The 20,888-nt window shown below is 39.4% G+C and overlaps 2 protein-coding genes across 4 annotated transcripts in view; both read left to right on the top strand.

Annotated features, from left to right (window-relative positions):
* Positions 1-4,368, top strand: part of grk1b (G protein-coupled receptor kinase 1 b) — a 105,464-nt gene extending 101,096 nt beyond the window's left edge. Inside the window, exons 6-8 of the mRNA XM_079870818.1 lie at positions 2,697-2,821; positions 2,984-3,185; positions 3,451-4,368. Coding sequence (XP_079726944.1) covers positions 2,697-2,821; positions 2,984-3,185; positions 3,451-3,734 — 611 coding nt within the window. The 3' untranslated portion in view covers positions 3,735-4,368. The remainder of the gene's footprint in view (positions 1-2,696; positions 2,822-2,983; positions 3,186-3,450) is intronic.
* A 638-nt stretch (positions 4,369-5,006) lies between these two features.
* The window catches only part of arhgef15a (Rho guanine nucleotide exchange factor (GEF) 15), a 76,792-nt gene continuing 60,910 nt past the window's right edge, over positions 5,007-20,888 (top strand). For 2 of the 3 annotated variants that reach the window (XM_079870813.1, XM_079870815.1), the window contains exons 1-11: positions 5,007-5,150; positions 5,381-5,779; positions 9,913-10,626; positions 11,038-11,092; positions 11,813-11,877; positions 14,677-14,924; positions 15,023-15,183; positions 16,048-16,200; positions 16,402-16,531; positions 16,635-16,709; positions 17,255-17,347. In XM_079870813.1, the coding sequence (XP_079726939.1) occupies positions 5,144-5,150; positions 5,381-5,779; positions 9,913-10,626; positions 11,038-11,092; positions 11,813-11,877; positions 14,677-14,924; positions 15,023-15,183; positions 16,048-16,200; positions 16,402-16,531; positions 16,635-16,709; positions 17,255-17,347 (2,100 nt within the window). In that variant the 5' untranslated portion in view covers positions 5,007-5,143. The remainder of the gene's footprint in view (positions 5,151-5,380; positions 5,780-9,912; positions 10,627-11,037; positions 11,093-11,812; positions 11,878-14,676; positions 14,925-15,022; positions 15,184-16,047; positions 16,201-16,401; positions 16,532-16,634; positions 16,710-17,254; positions 17,348-20,888) is intronic. The other variant, XM_079870814.1, reaches the window with a different exon arrangement.

Below are 20,888 nucleotides of genomic sequence, written 5' to 3'. Positions count from 1 at the left end.
CCAGCTTCAGCCCGGCTCTGATGACCGTGGGTTCTGACCTGTGTGGAAAGTTTCAAGAGTTTTTGAGCACGTTAAGGGCCCCAAAAGCCCCTGAAACCTTGAAAAACAAAGATTAAATGGAATAGACAAATCCCCCTCCCCCCACACACACACAGACACACAGAGAGAGAGAGAAAATTCTCCAGAAAATCCACATTCAAACCAAAATATCTGACTTCCTGTGGGTCTGAGGTTATGACTGTAAATTAGAAAGGTGTCCTGCTTGATGAGAACAATACACCTACCAAGTTTTGTGATTCTAGGAAAAACTAAGCCCCCATTTTTGACTAAAGGTGGCGCTACTGAGCCATTCCACCACGCCCGTTTCTGAAACTTTGCACATGTATACTGTATAATAAATGTGATGTGTCTGTGGAGTTTCATGCATTTTCAAGCATGTGAAGAGTCTCAAAAGCATCCGAAAAGAATATTAAAGTTTGATGCGTTGCCACGGCAACAGTATCTAAGATATCAATAATCCTTTCACAGGTCTACATCTGCCGTGTGTCTACATTATACACATAAAGTTTTAAGCAAATCGGGTAAAAAATAAGAAAGTGATTTCAAAGCATTTTGAAAGTGACACACTTCCTGTTGCCAGTTGGTGGCGCTATAACTTTGACTCACAAAGGTCACATCCATGTGATCGGCCTCTTACAACGAATACACTGCTGAAGTTTCAGCAAGATCAGATAATGTATGCAGAAGTTATAACACACTTCCTGTGTCCCATTATTCGCCATAAATTCGTTTCCTCGCCACGGCCAAACCGTTCGAGATATCAAAAATCTGTTCGCAAGAATTCATCCTCAATGTCTTGACTTTATTCTCACCGAGTTTGGTGGCGATCGGATGAAATCCCTAGGAGGAGTATTTCACATTCCATTGTATGCGTTTTCCAAACAACGTATAATAACCGACTTCCTGTTGGGCTTTTGTAAAACTTAGAGCACGAAAGTTGTTCGGCCCGATGAGATCTATATGTGTACTGAGTTTCATATTATTACATGCAAGCGTGTTTGATTTATGGACCAAGTTTTCGGACCCCATTCCAGGGGGTGCTGTCGAGCCCCCCTGCCACGCCCCGGTACCAGCTTCAGCCCGGCCCTGATGGCCGCAGGTTCTGACGTGTGTGCAAAATTTCAAGAGTTTTTGAGCATGTTAAGGGCCCCAAAAGTGGCAAAAAGGCAAAAAAAAAAAATAATGAAGAAAAATAAAAATAAAAAGAAAAATAAAAAAAAATAAAATAATCCTTACGGAAACAATAGGGCCTTCGCCCTTTCAGGGCTTGGGCCCTAATAATCCTACCGAAAACAATAGGGCCTTCGCCCTTTCAGGGCTTGGGCCCTAATAATCCTTACGGAAACAATAGGGCCTTCGCCCTTTCAGGGCTTGGGCCCTAATAATAATAAACAATAATCCTACCGAAAACAATAGGGCCTTCGCCCTTTCAGGGCTTGGGCCCTAATAATAATAAATAATCCTTACGAAAACAATAGGGCCTTCGCCCTTTCAGGGCTTGGGCCCTAATAATAATAAACAATAATCCTACCGAAAACAATAGGGCCTTCGCCCTTTCAGGGCTTGGGCCCTAATAATAATAAATAATCCTTACGAAAACAATAGGGCCTTCGCCCTTTCAGGGCTTGGGCCCTAATAATCCTACCGAAAACAATAGGGCCTTCGCCCTTTCAGGGCTTGGGCCCTAATAATAGAAAAAAATAATCCTACCGAAAACAATAGGGCCTTCGCCCTTTCAGGGCTTGGGCCCTAATAATCCTTACGAAAACAATAGGGCCTTCGCCCTTTCAGGGCTTGGGCCCTAAAAATAATCCTAACGAAAACAATAGGGCCTTCGCCCTTTCAGGGCTTGGGCCCTAATAATAATAATCCTAACGAAAACAATAGGGCCTTCGCCCTTTCAGGGCTTGGGCCCTAATGATTTAAGGGTCAAGAGCCCAACTAAAACAAACAATGATTACAATAATGGTGACTTAAACTTACGGTTTTCTCCTTCAGTGATTCTGCTTGTTAACATCAGGTGTCTTCAATGTTGGCAATAAAAAAAATTTGTTTAAAAAAAATTGTTGTAAATTTTACTCATTTTAAATGGTTAACTTTTAAGGAATTAATTTGATTAATTATTACTCAATTCTAATTTGTTAAATGTAATTAATAATATTGCCTGTAATCTGTTGCCACAATTTTATTGATTAGATAAATAGATAGCGTATTAATTTTTACAGTGTAGTGGACATGGTGTCATCGTCCAAAGCACCAAATGAGATCAGCTTGCAAGCTTCATCGGAGGGGCAAAGACTGTCCTTAGCATGTGAGAACTTAGGCTCAGGTTACCAGGGAACACATGGGCATCGATGAGGACCCCAACTTTAATCTCCTCTCAGTGAGGACAGTCTGGTCTATCCAGTGCCATCTCGGCGTGGGAGTGACCCAGGCACAAGATGCATGTGTCACGTCTGTCTGGGAGCTGGATAGGTCCCCTGCTTGCTCAACATACCTTTAGGGCCATTTTCCTTGTCACCGGATCGCTGAAAGAGAGGGGCGAAAAGAGCATTGTCTTGAAGGTGAAAGATTCTAAGGCAATGATGGACCTAGTTAGAGTTGCAAGTAACATAAACTGTATGTCTCCTCCTCAGGTTTCATGGCTCCAGAACTACTACAGAAGAAAGAGTATGACTACACTGTAGACTACTTCACTCTTGGGGTCACTCTGTATGAGATGGTTGCTGCCAAGGGACCTTTCAGGTGTCGTGGAGAGCAGGTACACACACTCATGCATACACTTTGGCTCTCTGTTAAGGGGCCTTCACACGGACAGCGATTTGCAGTGATGAAGCTGAAGTCATTGATTATCAGTGAGAGAAATTAAATTAAAGTAATTTGAAGTGAACTCAACATAACACTGTTTTTTTCTGTATCATAGGTGGACAACAATGAAGTGACACGCCGCATTCTGAATGACCCTGTCTCATACCCCCCAACCTTCAGTCAGGAGCTCAAAGACCTCTGTGAAGGACTGATGGAGAAAGAACCAGACAAGAGACTTGGCTTTAAGAACAATGAATGCGCTGAGCTAAAGAACCAGTCCTTCTTTAAAGAGCTCAATTGGGGGAGACTAGAGGCTGGTATGGTCCATTAGAGTTATAATTAGTGAAGAATATGCATCATAAACCACTTAAGAAAAAGTACTATGGTATTAACAAGGTTTTTTAGACATTGTATTCTTTAAAGTACCAATATGTGAGTGGTATATGAATAAAATCATTATGTATTATGGTAATCATAAAATCATATAATAAATATCAAATGACATCTTATACCATCACTGGAACATTGTACTTCAGTTTAAAGAAAATAATCTTTTTTTCTTTCTTTCCATCTTTCACACAGGTATGCTTCCTCCTCCTTTTGTTCCGGATCCTAAAATGGTCTATGCCAAGGACATTGATGATGTGGGAGCATTCAGCACTATCAAAGGTGTTGTGATCGACAACAAAGACAATGAATTCTACGGTGAGTTTGCAACTGGGAACGTACCAATTCCATGGCAGGATGAGATGATCGAGACAGGCGTGTATGGGGAGCTTAACATATGGGGACAAAATGGAAAACTCCCGAATGATCTGGATCCCAGCTATGTGGAAGCGAAAGGAGGGGGGTGTGTGCTACTGTAAACTAGAAAGAAGCAAAACACAAAATGAAAAAAAGAAACTAATGGGTGCACAGGAAATAATTCATGGTGAACAACAAAGGCATGAATTATGTAATCGAATAATGATTGTGTAACTCAATGCCAAGTACACTAAATGTAATGATTGTGTAAGGTCTTCACATGTAGACCTATGTACATGGACACATGAGATTCTTAAAACTATTACTAAACAGTTAGCAAATTACCACAAGTCTATTCACATATTGTAAAAATTCAGATTTATTTTCCTGATATAAGTAGCTCTGGTGGAAATGCAAAATTATTGTAATGTACATAATGTTATCTGTATTTGTATATTATTTACAGTTTCATGAGGGAATTTTTGGTCATGGAGGATGTTGCCATAAAAAGAGGAATTAAATCTAGTAAATGTAAAATGAAGGAACCGAAAAAGTAACACATATAAGCTTACGTGTCATAGAGGAAGTGAGATCCTTGTTTACTTTTATGGTTAAAAGAATATATTTTTTAGACATTTCAAAAGATATCATGTTTACTGTTTGTCAATTAATAGATTCTTTGAATATATGATACATTTGGTTGTATAGCAGTGTCATTATAAACTTGACAATAACAATAAAATAATTGTATGTAGGAAAATAGAGTCTTGTGCTTTTATGGTCAACTATTATGGTCAACAATCAGCTGCTTTGCTGAAATGTTGAACTGGGAGTTTTCAGTTAGTTTAAAACTGAAGCAAGACATGGAAATTTGTGCACTTTTTGTGGTATTCAGTTTCCACAGGAACTGTCTTTGAATAGCTCAACAACATTTATATAATATAATATGCTCCAGCCCTCCCGTGACCCTACAGAGGATCAGCATTTTGGAGAATGGATGGATAATAATATAAAATAATATAATATAATATAATATAATATAATATAATATAATATAATATAATATAATATAATATAATATATTGGCAGCATTTGAAAATGGTGAACAAGTATTTATTGTGAGGCAGGTTAGCAAAGGAAGTCTTGCTGGTTAAGTTAATTAAAAGGGGGACACCAGCATCCTATACATGTAAAAACATCCTAAACATCAGCAGATAGCTTCCTTATGTAAGTCACAATGCTTGTAGAAATTAGAAAAAAAAATATTTTGGATTATAAATTTTAAAATAACTGCATCAGTATGTCTACAGTATGTCACTATATATTGTACAAACAGTCCATTTGGTGTGGTGACCTACTTCCCTCTAGGCAATGTGAAATACCAAAATGACAACATCTGAAAGGAGAAGTAACCATCATTAGCGACATTTATTAACAACACTTAGAGCAAGTTTGCTCACAAGTTAGGATAACACACCAGCGGAGATAAAACATTTCTTGACATATTGTGTATGGCAGCCCTGATTGCTCAATGAAAGGTAAACAAACTTATTTTCTTGTTTTAAAGATGTTGAACAAAGAGTGACAACACAGGCTTCACTGACTAAGAAGACTCTAAATTTTTTATGCTGAATTCAGCAAAATAAGGGATTTTGTTGCATTAGTTATTGTGTTTGGCAGTTTAATAGTGTGTAATATTGTGCAGTAGTCCATTATTATGAATTTTAATGTGTGAATCTTGCTCATTTGGACACGAAAATTCTTTTAGAGAATCAAATGGATAAATCAATCTGTAAACCATCCAGTGGAAAACCTACCATTCCACAGAAACCCAAACTTCCACCAAAACCAAACCTTAATGCTTTACACCAGTCAAGACTCGTTGGTTCATCTTGCAGAGTGGCTCAGGCTTTGCTTAACTTTGAACCAGGAAAAGGCAAGCAAACAGCAATAAACTTCAACAGTAAAGAAAGAAGATACTCTGAAGATATGACCCAAAATAGAAGGGCTTTGATGGTTGAAGCTAGATGTCCAACCAGGATAGAGGACCAGGATATATCTTCATTCTCAAGACCTAATAAAAGTGGATGTAGAGTATTGGATAAAAAACAGATCCTGGAAAAAAATTGTCAGCTGGCAGTAGATGATGTGGATGTGGGTCGATCAGGTAATTAATTTTTTTAATATGAATCTGTGTGTGCTTTATATTGTATGTGATATAGGTTTAGAGTAATTCAATTAAAACAGTTGAATAAGGTATATAAGTAGGCTATTATTTGAAACCAACATAAATAGGAGGAGTACATTTAACAACTTGACACTTTCCTTGAAGATTTCCTTTCCTCTATTATGTAAACCTTTACAATATTTGTCATTGACGTAAATGCAGGTAACTTGCAAGGAGGATAAACATGTTATATGCAGTGCATTACTGGCTGCTGAGAGCATGAAACCATTGAGATTCAAGACATATTTCAATGTTAAATGTTCAAATTTTGCCTACATTTGTATAAGTTACCGTTTTTGGTAACACTTTCTATGAAGACCATGGTTATAATGAATTATAGCTCCATTTATACTTATTTATATCTAATATTAATAAGTAATATTAGTATTATAATTTTATAAATATACATAAAGACTCATTAAGACCTATACTGTATTATAAGAACCATAAATAATGCTGAGGTCCAACTAAAGATACACTTATGTTTGCTTGCTAAAGTGGAACTATTGCAAGTATACTTTAGGTACATTATTTGACCATTATTTATTGAAGAGGAATAACCCCTTGAGATGAACAATCTCGTTTTCGAGGGGATCCTCGAGTCCAGGTACAGAAATTGACATTGACCTTACAGCGGCAGTCAAATAAAACAGAAAATACATACACAAATGAAACAGAAAACACATTCACACACAAAAAAAGAAGAAAAACAAACAACAACAACAAAAAACAGCAACTTACTTTACGATAATGGTAAGTGCAGAAATATATAATACATAACTCATACAAACAAGACATTCACTCATACAAGACTCTCCAAAGGTTGCTCACTCATCCCTCAACAGAGTAAACACATGTAATATACAGTCATGGTCAAAATTGATGGCACCCCTGATAAATATGATAAAAAATGGCTGTAAAAAATAAATCTGCATTGTTTATCCTTTTGATCTTTCCTTCAAAAAATTCGCAAAAATCTAACCTTTCATTGAAGTAAAAGAATTGAAATTGGGGGTAAATCACATTATGAAATAAATGTTTTTCTCCAAAACACGCTGGCCATAATTGTTGGCACCCCTAGAATTTTTTATGAGAAAAATATCTCTGAAGTATATTCCCATTAATATTTACATTTTTAAGCACACCAGGGTGACTAGGGACATGAAATTGTCCAGCTATGACTTCTTGTTTCACAGGAGTTTAAATATGAGGAAACACAAACGCCAAATTCCCTTAATCATCCATCACAATGAGTAAAACCAAAGAATATAGTTCTGATGCGCAGCAAAAGATTGTTGAGCTTCACAAAATAGAAAGTGGCTGTAAGAAAATATCTAAAGAATTGAAAATCCCCATTTTGACCATCAGGGCAATAATTAAGAAGTTATAATCAACTAAAGATGTTACGATTCTGCCTGGAAGAGGACGTGTGTCTATATTGTCTTAATGGATGGTGAGGAGGAAAGTTTGAGTGGCCAAAGACTCTTCAAGGATCATAGATGGAGAATTGCAGAGATTAGCTGAGTCTTGGGGGTCAGAAAGCCTAAAAAAAAAAATATCAAACAACCCCTACATCCCCACATGTTGTTTGGGAGGGTTTCAAGAAAAATCCTCCTCGCTCCTCCAAAAACAAACTCCAGCATATTCAGTGGTCAGACACGACTGGATCTTCAAAAGGGACCAGATTCTGTGGTCAGATGAAATAAAAAAAAGGATTTTTGGCAGCAAACCCAGCTGATGTGTTTGGTGCAAACAGGGATGAAGAGTACCCCATGCCTACGGTTAAATATACTGCTGGATCTTATATGTTGTGGGCCTATTTATTTGCTGGAGGTTCTGGACATCTTGTTCAGATACATGGTATTATGGATTCTAGCAAATACAAACAGATAAAAAATCAAAACCTGACTGTCTCTGCTAGAAATCTTATAATGGGCCTGGTTGGATCTTCCATCAGGACAACGGTCCAAAACAAACATCAAAATCAACACAAAAATGGGCAACTGAGCACAAAATGAAGCTTCTGCCATGACCGTCCCAGTCCCCTAAACTGAACCATATAGAAAATGAGTGGGGTGAACTGAAGAGAAGAAGCGCCAACATGAACTTGTGAATCTGAAGGATCTGGAGAGATTCTGTATGGAGGAATGGTCTCTGATCTCTTGTCAGGTGTTCTCCAAACTCATCAGGCATTATAGCAGAAAACTCAGAGCTGTTATCTTGGCAAAAGGAGGTTGCAGAAAGTGTTTAATAACAGGGTGCCAACAATTATGGCCAGCGTGTTTTGGAGAAAAACATTTATTTTATAATGTGATTTACCCCCACTTTCAATTCTTTTACTTCAATGAAAGATTAGATTTTTGTGAATTTTTTGAAGGAAAGATCAAAAGGATAAACAATGCAGATTTATTTTTTACAGCCATTTTTTATCATATTTATCAGGGGTGCCATCAATTTTGGCCATGACTGTATATGTACCGAAACACACACCTAGACACCAGTAAACACGTATGCACACATAAATGTAAAGGATTAATGCACCATGCTTAAAATAGGTTTAATTTAATCCCGTTTAAGGGTATCAAATCTATCAGTGGTAACCACTGTAGAGCAGTAGTGCAGTAGTGACCACCGATAATGCTCCAGCATCTGTCCTGACCTGTGCCCTCAAACCAGCACAGAGATATCCAAAAAAAAAAAAAAAAATTTTTTTTTACTTAAACCCATTTGCATGTATTCTGAAGATATTGACCTAGGGCATTTTTAAACATTGGAAAGGAAGTCAAAGAGCGAATTGAAGTTGGAAGGTTATTCCACTCATACGGTGCTTTATGTTGAAATGCATATCTTCCTATTTCTTTATTGATAATCTTAAATATCTTGCATTTAAAGACTGATATTATACAAAAACCATAGTATCCTTACTAATATTGGCATTAACACACATTTTAGGCTTAATATTAAGAAATGTGCATTGTGCTATGAAGAAGTAGAAGTGAGTATATAGAAGTGAGGGGGGGGGGGGGGGGGGGGGCAGTACTGCAACAGTATTTTTTAAAGAATAATTCCAAACCGCTATATATGCATATGGCTGAGATATAGATTTTAACACATCAAAATTAGTATTCATGACATTTAATGCAAACATTAGCCATTAAAGACATAATTGATAACTAATTGGTACAGTGTCTCTGGAACTATTTTATATTTGATCATTAATAAATAAGTGTATAATGGATTATAAGCATGCACATTGAAAAAGCAAATGCATGACTTATAAGTAATTATATTTTATAGATTTTTTAAAAATATTTTTATCAGAACGCAAACACCATTGCACACCTGCAGGTGATAGGTGCGTGGGAAAAAAAGACCATGTAGGTAGGTCAAGTAAAATAAAAAATAAAGAACTCCCGCACACTATCCGTACTTGCAACTTAGCCTAATTGGATACAAATGGATCCTTACATTGATTGTTCATGTGACTATTTTAAATGTGATTGAGTTTGTAATGTTTGGATGTGCCTGATGAAGGTCATGAGACCGAAACGTTGCCAATAAAGAATTTTTTATACTTTTTTGCAAGTATGGATAGTGTGTGGGAGTTCTTTGTTTTTTATTTAAATATTTTTATAGAATATAAATTTACTTACTTATAGTATATATGGGGTTATAATTCATTATAAGCATAGGCTTCATAGAAAGTGTTACTATTTTTTTCTTTGGGATGCAAATTGGTGTACAATGTAAAATATAGGTATTAAAGCAAAACCAACTTAGGACCACTGGCTTAGAGCATCGTAGAAGGCAACTATTATGCAAGTCTGCGCTACAGAACTCGCTTTGGATAACCCATCATTCACAAAGATCACAAATCCCCAGTCCCTTATCATAGTCATAGTTAATTAAGAACAAAATAAATTAAATATTTGGCTAATCTGTTAATGTTCTCACAAACCAATAAGAATATACATTATACAATTTTTAATAGCCTATTACTTTACCAGTAAAAAATTCTGTCTGGGCCTGTTAATAAGCTTAATAAAGCACCTGACCACCCTTCATTCCCTCAGCTCCTGATGGCAGTGAAATGAATAACTCTGTAAGTGGCACCATAGAAAATCATCAGGGCTCCACTGCACCACCAAAAACCTCAGAGGAGAAACACTGTCATTGCATCTGCCACCTTCAAAGGCCTGGTATGAAACTGGTCTGGGTACCTCTACAGGATACGGTAACTGAATCAAAGGAAATCAAGAGAAATGAGTTTCTAAAAAAGGAGGATGTTTTACACTTAACCAGCAATGAAGTCAGTAGGCCACAAAATAGCCCATCTTGCCATACAAAACCCCAAGTATTGCCTCCGTGTGTAAATTGCCAAAGCTTTCTGCTTCACCACAGCCCTAACAAATTAGCAGGAAAAGGGTTTGTATGTGCTGATGAGTCATTTCAAAACCACTCAAAACCCCCTGTACCACCAAGGACTTATCAGTCCTCTGAGTATCAAAATAGCCAACAATATACACAGCTTGACCACAACGATGCTCATATATACTTGGATCTTTTGCCATCAAACGACAATAAAGTTACTGCTCCAGCTGTCCCTCCTCGTCCTCCCCCAAGACTTCCTCGGCACCCTCCACTAAAGCAAAAGACAGAGAGGCGGACTTCTCAGCCAGCATTGGCCTGTGTGGTCTCTCTTCGAGGAGGTGGTCTACTTATCAGAAACACCAGCAATTGTGAGAGTGGAAGATTGTCACGCCCTATGCCTGTGCTAAACCCATCAGGTGAGCACAGAAGTTTTATTAGACAAAAAGTGTGCATGACTTTAACATTTACTGTCCACTTTTAATGGTTAAGATTTTGCCAAGAATGACATCTTCTTGAATTAATGACTTGTGTTGACCCTAGAACAACATTCTTGTCAAATAAACATAGTCTCAACCCTATTCGTAATCCCAAACATTAAGAATAGTAACATTGTCCAAGCGCCTAAAACCAGCCTAGACCCTACCCTAATTGCTCCAGGAATATGTCCTTCTTGCTGAAACCATTGTGGACATCAAGATATGCTATCAGTAATGCTATTTATTAATTATTATTTTTCAAATATCTGCTTTTAAATGCTTTATTCATTACTCAAAAATGAAACAGATATATGTCTAGATTTCTGGAAAGGTTTTTTTTTTTTTTTCTAGGTGAGAGCTATGAAAATGGGAATTTCGAAGACTGGGAGTCTATTGACACGAAAGAGTAAGTTTACAGTTCTCAAAAGTGTGCAAATTATTTTTGTTGACTCAGTAGGCCGTTAAAAGTTGTGTCTTTCTTTTAGCATAGACAAGAGAGTAAGCAAAACACTAAAGGTTTTTGATATTGTGTGAAAATAATGAAATGATAATGACAGTACCTTACTAATCTTTTGTTGGTGTACTGTCAGATATTGTTGTTACCCCCTCTTGTGAACAGGACTGTTTTTGACTATTTTTAGTGCACTTTGCAAACTAACTTTTGTTGTTATTTAAATGTGATACACATAAATGTAAGAGATAAATAACACACACACACACACACACACACACACACACACACACACACACACACACACACACACACACTTTTTATTCTGACTTGCTTTAATACACCATCTTTCAATTAATATTCTATGAGTTTAATTTACACATCCTCTTTCCCTGAAATAAAAACCTAACATATCCAACTTTTACGGATTTGAAAAAGAGAGGTTTAATTTCTGACTCACTGCTAGCTGGAAAGTCTGGTCAAAGTGAAAGTACAAGGTGGTGAGAATTACCTTTTTTGTCTCCCAGGTTTGTTGTGAGTTTAGGCATCTTTTTTGATGAGAAATTACAATTTAAAAAGAACACTCTTTGTCATTTGGCCTTTATGATTTGTAACTGATACTAGTTTGAGCCCAGTAATGTGTGGCCAGGTTAAATAGTTGTAGGTCTATTGCAGGCTGTGTGACAAAACAGAAAGCCCACGGAGGATCTCCAGTGACTGGGAGCCAAACAGTGACTATGGTGAGATACCTAAATGACTGTATACATAAGACACACAAACAAACACACACGCACGCACACACGCACACACACACACACACACACACGATTTAGCTATCTTCGTGGGGACTCTCCTTAGACATAATGATTTTTATACTGTACACATACACTCGATCCCCTATAGTGAAAAATAAATATGCTACAATATATTTGAAATACATTTATTTTATTCTAAGTACACTACAAATACATTTACATATTATGTACTAAATACCCTGCAATTAGCCTGGAAATCCAGACCCAAATCTGAAAGATTAAGGGTCTGGCATTGAGTAATGAAAATCGGCCAACTCGAGGGGCGGCACCAAGCATGCATTTGAAAATCTCACTGCACGCAATTTGATAACACTACGACCAATCACTGTCGTGATTGCGCTGTCACTAGCACAGTCGTCATCTGTTTAGCTCGCCTCTGGCCCATCTATATCAGATACACCGATGTGATTGGTGCAGCTCAGCTACAAGGGCATAGTTAATGAGCATCATTACTCAATGCCAGAGTGACTCGCTGAGCAAATTCTAATTGTGCTCTCGCGAGAACTTTTGGTGAACTAAATTGGTATACTTAAAGCAACAACATGGAACTTTTCCTCTGCGGTCGCCCTACAGGTTGGAAGCGGAATTGTCCATTACCGCTGTCGTAAAATGATTTACGGTTACTGTATATGAAGCATGTAGGTTTTTTTTCATATGGGCAATGATAATATTATTAATCTTCCTCCTTTTATAATTTATACATATTTAGTAGACTAAACATTTTAACTCAAACATTTGCGATTTGCATGTCGATTACAATGCTCAAATCTGAACGAGAATGATAGCGATAGCATCCTAACCATCTAAAACTAACGCATGTTAGTGTTTACTAGCTACCAGATTGATAATTCGCTCATCTACTAGCTGATTCATGAAGATAAATAAATGGAGGACCAGATAGTTTCCGTAACGTAGCCAGGCAGACAACAGATTAGAAAAACTAAAGATAGTATGCAAGCAATTTACAGTTACTTACTAGTTCAACAGCATGACGGCCAAGTCAGCATCGGTCTGGTAACACTCCTCCTCCATTAGCTCACGCCAGCGAGCAAACGCTCGACCCATATTGATCCTCCTCCTGCCTTTCAGTTTATCATTCTCCCTTTTCCTCTTCCGACTCTACTCGACAAAACCTTGGACTTCTTACGTTTCGCTGCTGCTTCAGCCATGACGAAAACAGACCCACGAAAACAAACGCGCTGGTTGGCCACATTTGAGGAAGTGGTGGGCGAAGTGACGTATGCCGTAAAGCAGTCGAATTTTGTAGTTCTTTTTGAGCGCTGGTTACTACCCGCACCGCGAAGTTACATAGTGCCAGTAAAAGCGATACAGACCCCGTCAGGCTCTGGCAGACGCCTCATTCAACCTATTGTAAGTCGATGTACTATCACATGGGTCTTGGAAATATATTATGAAGGTTGAAAAGCTACATGTTGTTACTTTAAAGTCTGCTAAATTGGAACAACTAATTTTGTACTTAGTGTACTTTGGTTATCCAGAAATAGTGCTAAGGTCCAACTAAAGAAATACTTAGTATATTTGATTGTGCTTATGGAACTATTGCAAGTATACTTTAGGTACACTTTAAATATCTTGCATTTAAAGAATGATATTATACAGAGATCATACTATCCTTACTAATAGTGATATTAAACACATTTTAGGCTTAATATTAAAGGGATACTTCACCAATTAGCATTAAGCTTTGTATCAGTAGAAGCCCGGTAGTATTTTCGAATGACCGTGCTTCCCTCCCTCATGTCCCCCTGAGACGAGAGATTGTATTCTGTATTGTGTGTATGGAAAAAAAACTCAGATGGCGCAAAATTCGTTATTTAGCATCATCCGAGGCTTTTTTGGCCAGAGGCTAGAGACTACAGCCAGTAGTTGGAGCTAGTTCTGCATGTTTTCAACCCGCCCATAGGGGGTGGGATCTCACGATAAAACAGCGTCTTTTCAGTTTCGAATCAACTAGTAGCCTAGTTGTATCAATTCTTCCTATACTGCCGTCTGTAACCGGTAGGCGTAGCTTGGGAGTGGCCTCATAGGGCAGTGATGGTTAGGTAAGTGCTAAGCACGGTATTGCATAGAAATTCTGCATTGTAAGTGCATTCTGGGAGTTGTTGTCTTTCATCCATACGAGCCAAAATGACATTTTCTGGCTTTTCTCAGTCTAGAAGGCACCAACTTCTAGAATAATTTCACATTTCTACTACATAAATGACCCAATTTAAATACACATTCATCTTTCCAGCGGTGAAATATCCCTTTAAGAAATGTGCATTGTGCAATAAAGAAGTACTCCAAATACACACACACACACACGCACGCACACACACACACAATGTTGGGTTTCCATGTTTTTATGGGGACATTCCATTGACATATATCCCCTAACTTTAACCCTACCCCTACCTGTAAACCTACTCATTACAGAAAACACTGTTTTCCTCATGGGGACCAAAAAACGTCCCTGCAAGGAAAAGGATTTTCAGATATTGAGAGGACATTTTGTCTGAAAGGGTTTACCAGAAAAATATTTTCATCTTAAAACAAGAGTTTTTCAAGAGTTTTTAACCAGTGGTTTTCTGGTTTATTTAATATGATGGTATTGGAGCAGGATTTATAGTTCACTGGATAAGTTGCATGAGCATTAGGTGCAATAATGATTCTTTGGATCTTTTGTGATTCACCCAAACTTTCTCAAACACATGTCATCCTTAGAACCTCTGTATCAGATCTACCAGGCTAAGGTCTCAAAAGAAGCCAGTCAGATCCAGACTGATAGCCCTGATTGCAACAGGAAAAGTGTTAGTGAAACTCTGGGTCTTGAGGGTCCCGGAGGGCTGGGGGTGGTTGACCCCCGATCCAAAAGAGGCCCCGAAGAGATTACTCTCTGGCAAGACTTAGCGGTGGTGAAGGAAAGTGGAATTTTATACAAACTCACTCGCACTGAAATACAAAGACAAGAGGTTAGAGTAATAGTTTAACACTCTTAGGAATAATTAAAAAAAAAAATTGTCAAGTTCAGTTTGTACATATCTTTATTTAAATCTTTGTGTCTTTTTAGAGCATGTTTGAGGTGCTCACCTCTGAGGCCTCCTACCTGCGCTCCCTGCGGGTTCTGAAGGATCACTTCCTGGGGTCACGGGAACTCAAAGAGACTCTGGTCATTCATGATAGGAAGGCCCTCTTCTCCAACATCCTGCAGGTCTATGACGTCAGCGAGAGGTGAGAGAGATAGAAGAGAAACAAGGGGAATTTTTTTTCTTCTTCTGTGGACCACAAAATGAGCTACTCTTTTCTATTCAAAAATAGATTGTAACTCGAACTCCAAAAAGGTACCATAAAAGATGTCTAAACTTGTGAACTTTATGCCAAGTCTTCTGAAGCTTTGTGTGTGGAACAGCATGACATTTTCATTGTTCACTCATAATGAAATCTTTGAAAAGTAATCTTAAAGGAATAGTTTACCCATAATGAAAGTCAATCATTTACTCAAAATGAAAGTCAATCATTTATTGTGTTGAGAAGTTTGATAAAGGGCTGTAGAATGCCCCAACCAAAATCAAAATTAGTTAAATTTTCAATAATCAATTTTTCTGTTAATAGCTGAATGTAACAGCATGGCACGTTATACACTCACACTTCAGTCTGTAGCAGAAAATCAGAGACTGGCAATTACACAAGCTATAACAGGCAGAAATTTTTGCGTGCTATCAAGGCAACAACCTGCACCAGGGCCCCAGATACCCTAGCTGTGGCCCTTATTGCACTTACCTGAGTAGTTGAAATACGCTAGAAAACCTCACTCATTTAAGAGTGTGAATTTATTGCATGGACGGAGCAAGAACATAACAAAGTGCATGTCATGTGCATAGTTCAGTTGAGGAACAGACCGAAATGTATGTAATTTGTCACTGAAAAAAATATCAGTCAAGGTCATATGATCGAACATGACATGGTCATATGGATTTGGAATGGCTTTGACAAGAGTAAATGATGACGCAATTATCATTTTTGAGTAAACTTAAACATTAACCAAAGAACTACCCCACGGCCATGGGAATGAGTAAACATATCTGTTCTTCTTAGGTTTATAGGTGATCTGCTGAAGCGAGTTGATGAGAGTGTGGTGATATCTGACGTGTGTGACATAATTTATGAGCATGCAGAGAACTATTTCTCAGTCTTCAGTGATTATGTCCGAAATCAGCATTACCAAGAAAAGATCTACAGCAGACTGATGTGAGACTTTTATACATACCTAAATCCATTTGTAGAGAAACTAAAACTTTCAGCTTTGTTTTGAAAGCTTCACAACAGTGAAAGCTTCTAAATGCCTAAAATACATTTTACAATACATTTACTTTTAGAGTACCATGACCAAAAAAGTGATAATTAAATGTTGTATTGAAGAGCATGTTGTTTATACCTATGTACTGGCAGGGAGAGTAACAGGGATTTTTCAGTTGTGATGAGGCGGCTGGAGTTATCTCCACTCTGCAAACGTCTGCCCTTCACATCCTTTATGCTTCTGCCCTTCCAGCGAATCACACGCATCAAAATCCTTATACAGGTGAGATTTAACGTTATAATGCTCTCAAAAATACCTGTTCCTCTCATTTGTAAATGTGAAATCAGCAGACGATAGTGCCTGGATCAATTTCAACCTTTTGTAGAATATCCAGAAGCGGACTGCAAAGGGCACTAAAGAGGAAGAAACTGCTTCCAAGGCCCTTGCTTCAGTGTCTGAGGTAAAATGGATAAAATCAACATTGACCTTTGAGTTTGATTAGCCGAGTGCTGATATCTAGAATAACAGAAGTGAAACATTTTATTGTTGGCTACATATAATTCCAATGTTTTTAATACTTTTGCTTATATGAATTTAATTCAGAAATGAAGAGTATGTTCATAACAGAAGAGGTGCATCCATTGTGTGTGAATTTCATTTTTTTAAATGTAATTTAGAATAAATTAATAGATCTGACCATCATGTCATTGACCCAAATATCAATATAACATCTGGTAAATAAAATAAAATGCTGAGTTGCAACTTTTCTTAGCAACATAAACCATCTGCAGATAGGCTAATGGAATGTTTTACTTGATGGAAGATTGTGATTATTTACTGAACATTGATGTCATAATTCTGATTGTGTGTAAAACCACTGTAAAGTGAGACACTAAAACTAAATATAAGCACCTTTTAAAAAATGATTCATAACTCTTAAATATCTCTATATGCATTTGTTCTACCATTCATGTCCAGCTTTGATCTCTCTTTTCTTGTTTGTAGCTTATCACGCAGGCAAACACACAGGTTGGGCAGATGAAACAAATGGAGGAGCTCATACACATCTATAACAAATTGGAGTTTGACAAACTCAAGGTCTGTAAATTCACTACTGTACCCTTTAAAAATAGATTTTCCAGCAAGTATAGCCTTATGCCACAGTAGAATCTTTTCTTTAGAATACATACTCTTGCTTTACAGAACCCAGGAAGGTTTTATTCTGTTAACAGATACCTAGAAGTAGGGATGCACCAAAATTTCGGCCGTCGGAATTTTTATTTTTGGCTGAAAGAGAAAAAAGGCGAAAATATGAGCTGAAAATATTATGCCGCGCCGCCCCTCAGTGTTCAGCAGTCAGGTTTTACTCTTGCACAGCATTTTGTGTACCTTTGTGAGCAGCACTGCTTCAGAAGATGCACACACAAAAACACACACACAAAAAAAAAATACACAGGAAGTGGTGAAGTCAAGCAGTCTGACACACAGATCGCTAACGGAGGGTCCTTGTGGAAATTACAGTATGTTGGGCAGGAAATCCAAATATTCACCTATCATCTATAAACCTCAAATATGGCTTATCATTTGAAACATGTAAGTAGCAACTTTACATGGCTGCTCGCTCTAACATTAACAGATAAATGTGTGCTATTGTTAGGCGCATATACCAGTGTTTGTGTGGAATTTGGAAGCTGAAGTATAGCACACTTTACTGCACGACATGGAGGTAATGGCGCGATCACTTGCATTTTTTCAATTTAAAATACAGATAAGAGTAATACATCGTCTCGGTTATGTATGTAACCCTCGTTCCCTGAAGGAGGGAATGGAGACGTAGTTGATGTGTCGACTGATTGGGATCATGCTATGGAGCCTGTCATCTTCGAGTATTGTAAAAAACGAGCCAATGGACATTGGCGTGCGTGAATCGCATCACACACCCCGCCCCGCAGCGTGGGTATAAATACGGAAGTGGATGCACGCACCAGTTGTTTTTTGCTGACGAGCCAAGTGGACGGTTAACGTTGGTACAGCAATAGTGGCTGGGGGACTACGTCTCCGTTTCCTCCTTCAGGGAACGAGGGTTACATACGTAACTGAGACGTTCCCTTTCAGTAGGGCACGTTCGACGTAGTCGACATGTCGACTGATTGGGATCCCTACTAAGACGCCACTAGTGCTGCTACCTTCCAGTGCCACGACAAAAGCTTCCAGATCTTCCGGACTTGCGAATATGACAGGGCTTAGGCCAGGAAAGTCACTGCTGTTCCACAGGACCACTGGGAAAGCGTACCTTTCGTTGGAAGGTCTACGCTGCGGAAGCCACATCCTGCCTAAAGGAGGTAACATGTAGAGAAACACATATGGACTGAGCGAACTTAGCGGGCAGTACAATATATGGCATGTCACTGAGGTGGCTCCAGCCAATAACGGGGGGAGACGCAACCGGTCAGTGACGGCAGAGCAGGCTCTGCCAAGGGAACGGGCTCGCCGCGGGGAGTCAACCCGTGGAAGAATGGCTCACCTGATATGGGATCACCGTAGGGATCACAACATATGGACCCCACCCAACACAAGTTACACAAGCATACAAGTGATAGGTCTAGTATTGGACGCTCCGCCACGTCCAACACCGATGGGGTGAGTAGGAACTCAACAGAGTGAGGAAGAGGGAACTCAACAGGAGCAAAAGGCGCACTTATCCAGTCCATAGGAGGGGAATGGCGCAGCAAGTCGACACTACAAACCGAGCTAAGGTGAAGCTGGCTTCGTGAGAAGGGAGCCCACGGAAGCATTACCGGCTCGACACATAGGCTAATTTCTTAGCGAATGTGCTGGTGTCACCCAGCCCACAACTCTTAATCTGTCAGCGAGTCACTCGTGTCAACACCAAGGAAAGAGCTACACTCTCTCAGGAGCTCATTACCCAAGTGGGCACGGTGCACCTTGGAATTTCATCAAGATGATAGCCACACTAACTTATAATAATAATAATAATAATTCATTACATTTATATAGTGCTTTTCTCGGCACTCAAAGCGCTTTACATAGAAGGGGGAATCTCCTCAACCACCACCAATGTGCAGCATCCACCTGGATGATGCGACGGCAGCCATATTGCGGCAGAACGCCCACCACACACCAGCTTACTGGTGGAGAGGAGACAGTGATGAAGCCAATCAGTATATGGGGATGATTAGGAGGCCATGATGGACAGAGGCCACTGGGCAAATTTGGCCAGGATGCCGGGGTTACACCCCTACTCTTTTTCGAAGGACATCCTGGGATTTTTAATGACCACAGAGAGTCAGGACCTCGGTTTTACGTCTCATCCGAAGGATGGTGCTCTTTGACAGTATAGTGTCCCCATCACTACACTGAGGCATTAGGACCCACACAGACCACAGGATGAGCACCCTCTGCTGGCCTCACTAACACCTCTTCCAGCAGCAACCTGGTTTTCTCAGGAGGTCTCCCATCCAGGTACTGACCAGGCTCAGCCCTGCTTAGCTTCAGTGGGCAACCAGTCTTGGGCTACAGGGTGACATGGCTGCTGGCTAGATGAAAGTAGCTGAAATCTTCCTTGCGCCCCCTCTATACCTTCTTGGGATCTCTCTCCAGTGCTATAACTTATGTTAGTAGGACAACCTCCGCATGAAAACCGTCTTCCCTTTGGCTGGTTTCCGCAACAGACAAGAGCTGGAGAGGTCCTGAGACTTTGCATTCTGTCCTATATAACTGCACTAGCGGGAGGAACAGAGAAAAGTCAGGGCTGGGTCTGCCTCCTCCGGGGCAGCGCTTGCAGGCTCACCACCTGGTCCTGTTTTAAGGGAGAGGTAGGAACCTTGGGCACAATCCAGGCCGGGGTCTCAATTAATGAGAGTTAGCCGGCCCGAAACCAGGTACGATTTGTTGACCGAAAATGTGTACAGGTCCCCTACCTTCTCGATAGAGTAAGCAAGTAGGAGAACTGTTTCTTTAAAAACAGATTTTTAACTCAACTACCTGTAGTATTTAGGGGAGGTCTCAGAGTGCAGTAGCACTGGAGAGAGATCCCAAGAAGGTATAGAGGGGGCGCAAGGAAGATTTCATCTACTTGCACCGCTCAGGAACCTGACGATCAAGTCGTACTTCCTATATCTCAACTGCATCCTGATGTGCTTTAAGTGCAACATCATTTTGAAGGTGAAGCGGAACAGCCACACTCCGAATGCGAGGGAAGCGTATGAGCAACGGTCGCTGTACTGGGCAGTGCATCTTGCTGAGCAGTGGCATCAAGCAAGGAAACAGCTACAACTCGAGGCAACTTAATGCCAATGCAGTGTGAGGTAAGCCCAAGCCCTCCTTACTGCATGCCCGTTATACATGGTCCCTGAGATAGTGTTTAATAGACACTCGTTCTAGGAGTGATTAGCCCGGAGATACAAAAGGTCTGAACACTAAGAGTTTGGCAGCGTACCAGGTTTTGTTAACACACGGAGCGTGCTGCTCTGCCATGGCCACTTAGGAACTTGGTCATAAAGTCAGTGCTGAAGCGGTCATCATATGGAGGAAACCATTTATATGCGGCTGCGTCTCACATATGCTCCAGGAGCCTCTGAAGTTTATTCAGTGGGACCCTTTCTCACCTCTAAGCACC

This window comes from Squalius cephalus, assembly GCF_949319135.1.
Source record: "Squalius cephalus genome assembly, chromosome: 5".
NCBI lineage: Eukaryota > Metazoa > Chordata > Actinopteri > Cypriniformes > Leuciscidae > Squalius > Squalius cephalus.
Note: the sequence above shows the minus strand (reverse complement) of the source record. Positions and strands in the feature narration are given on the sequence as shown.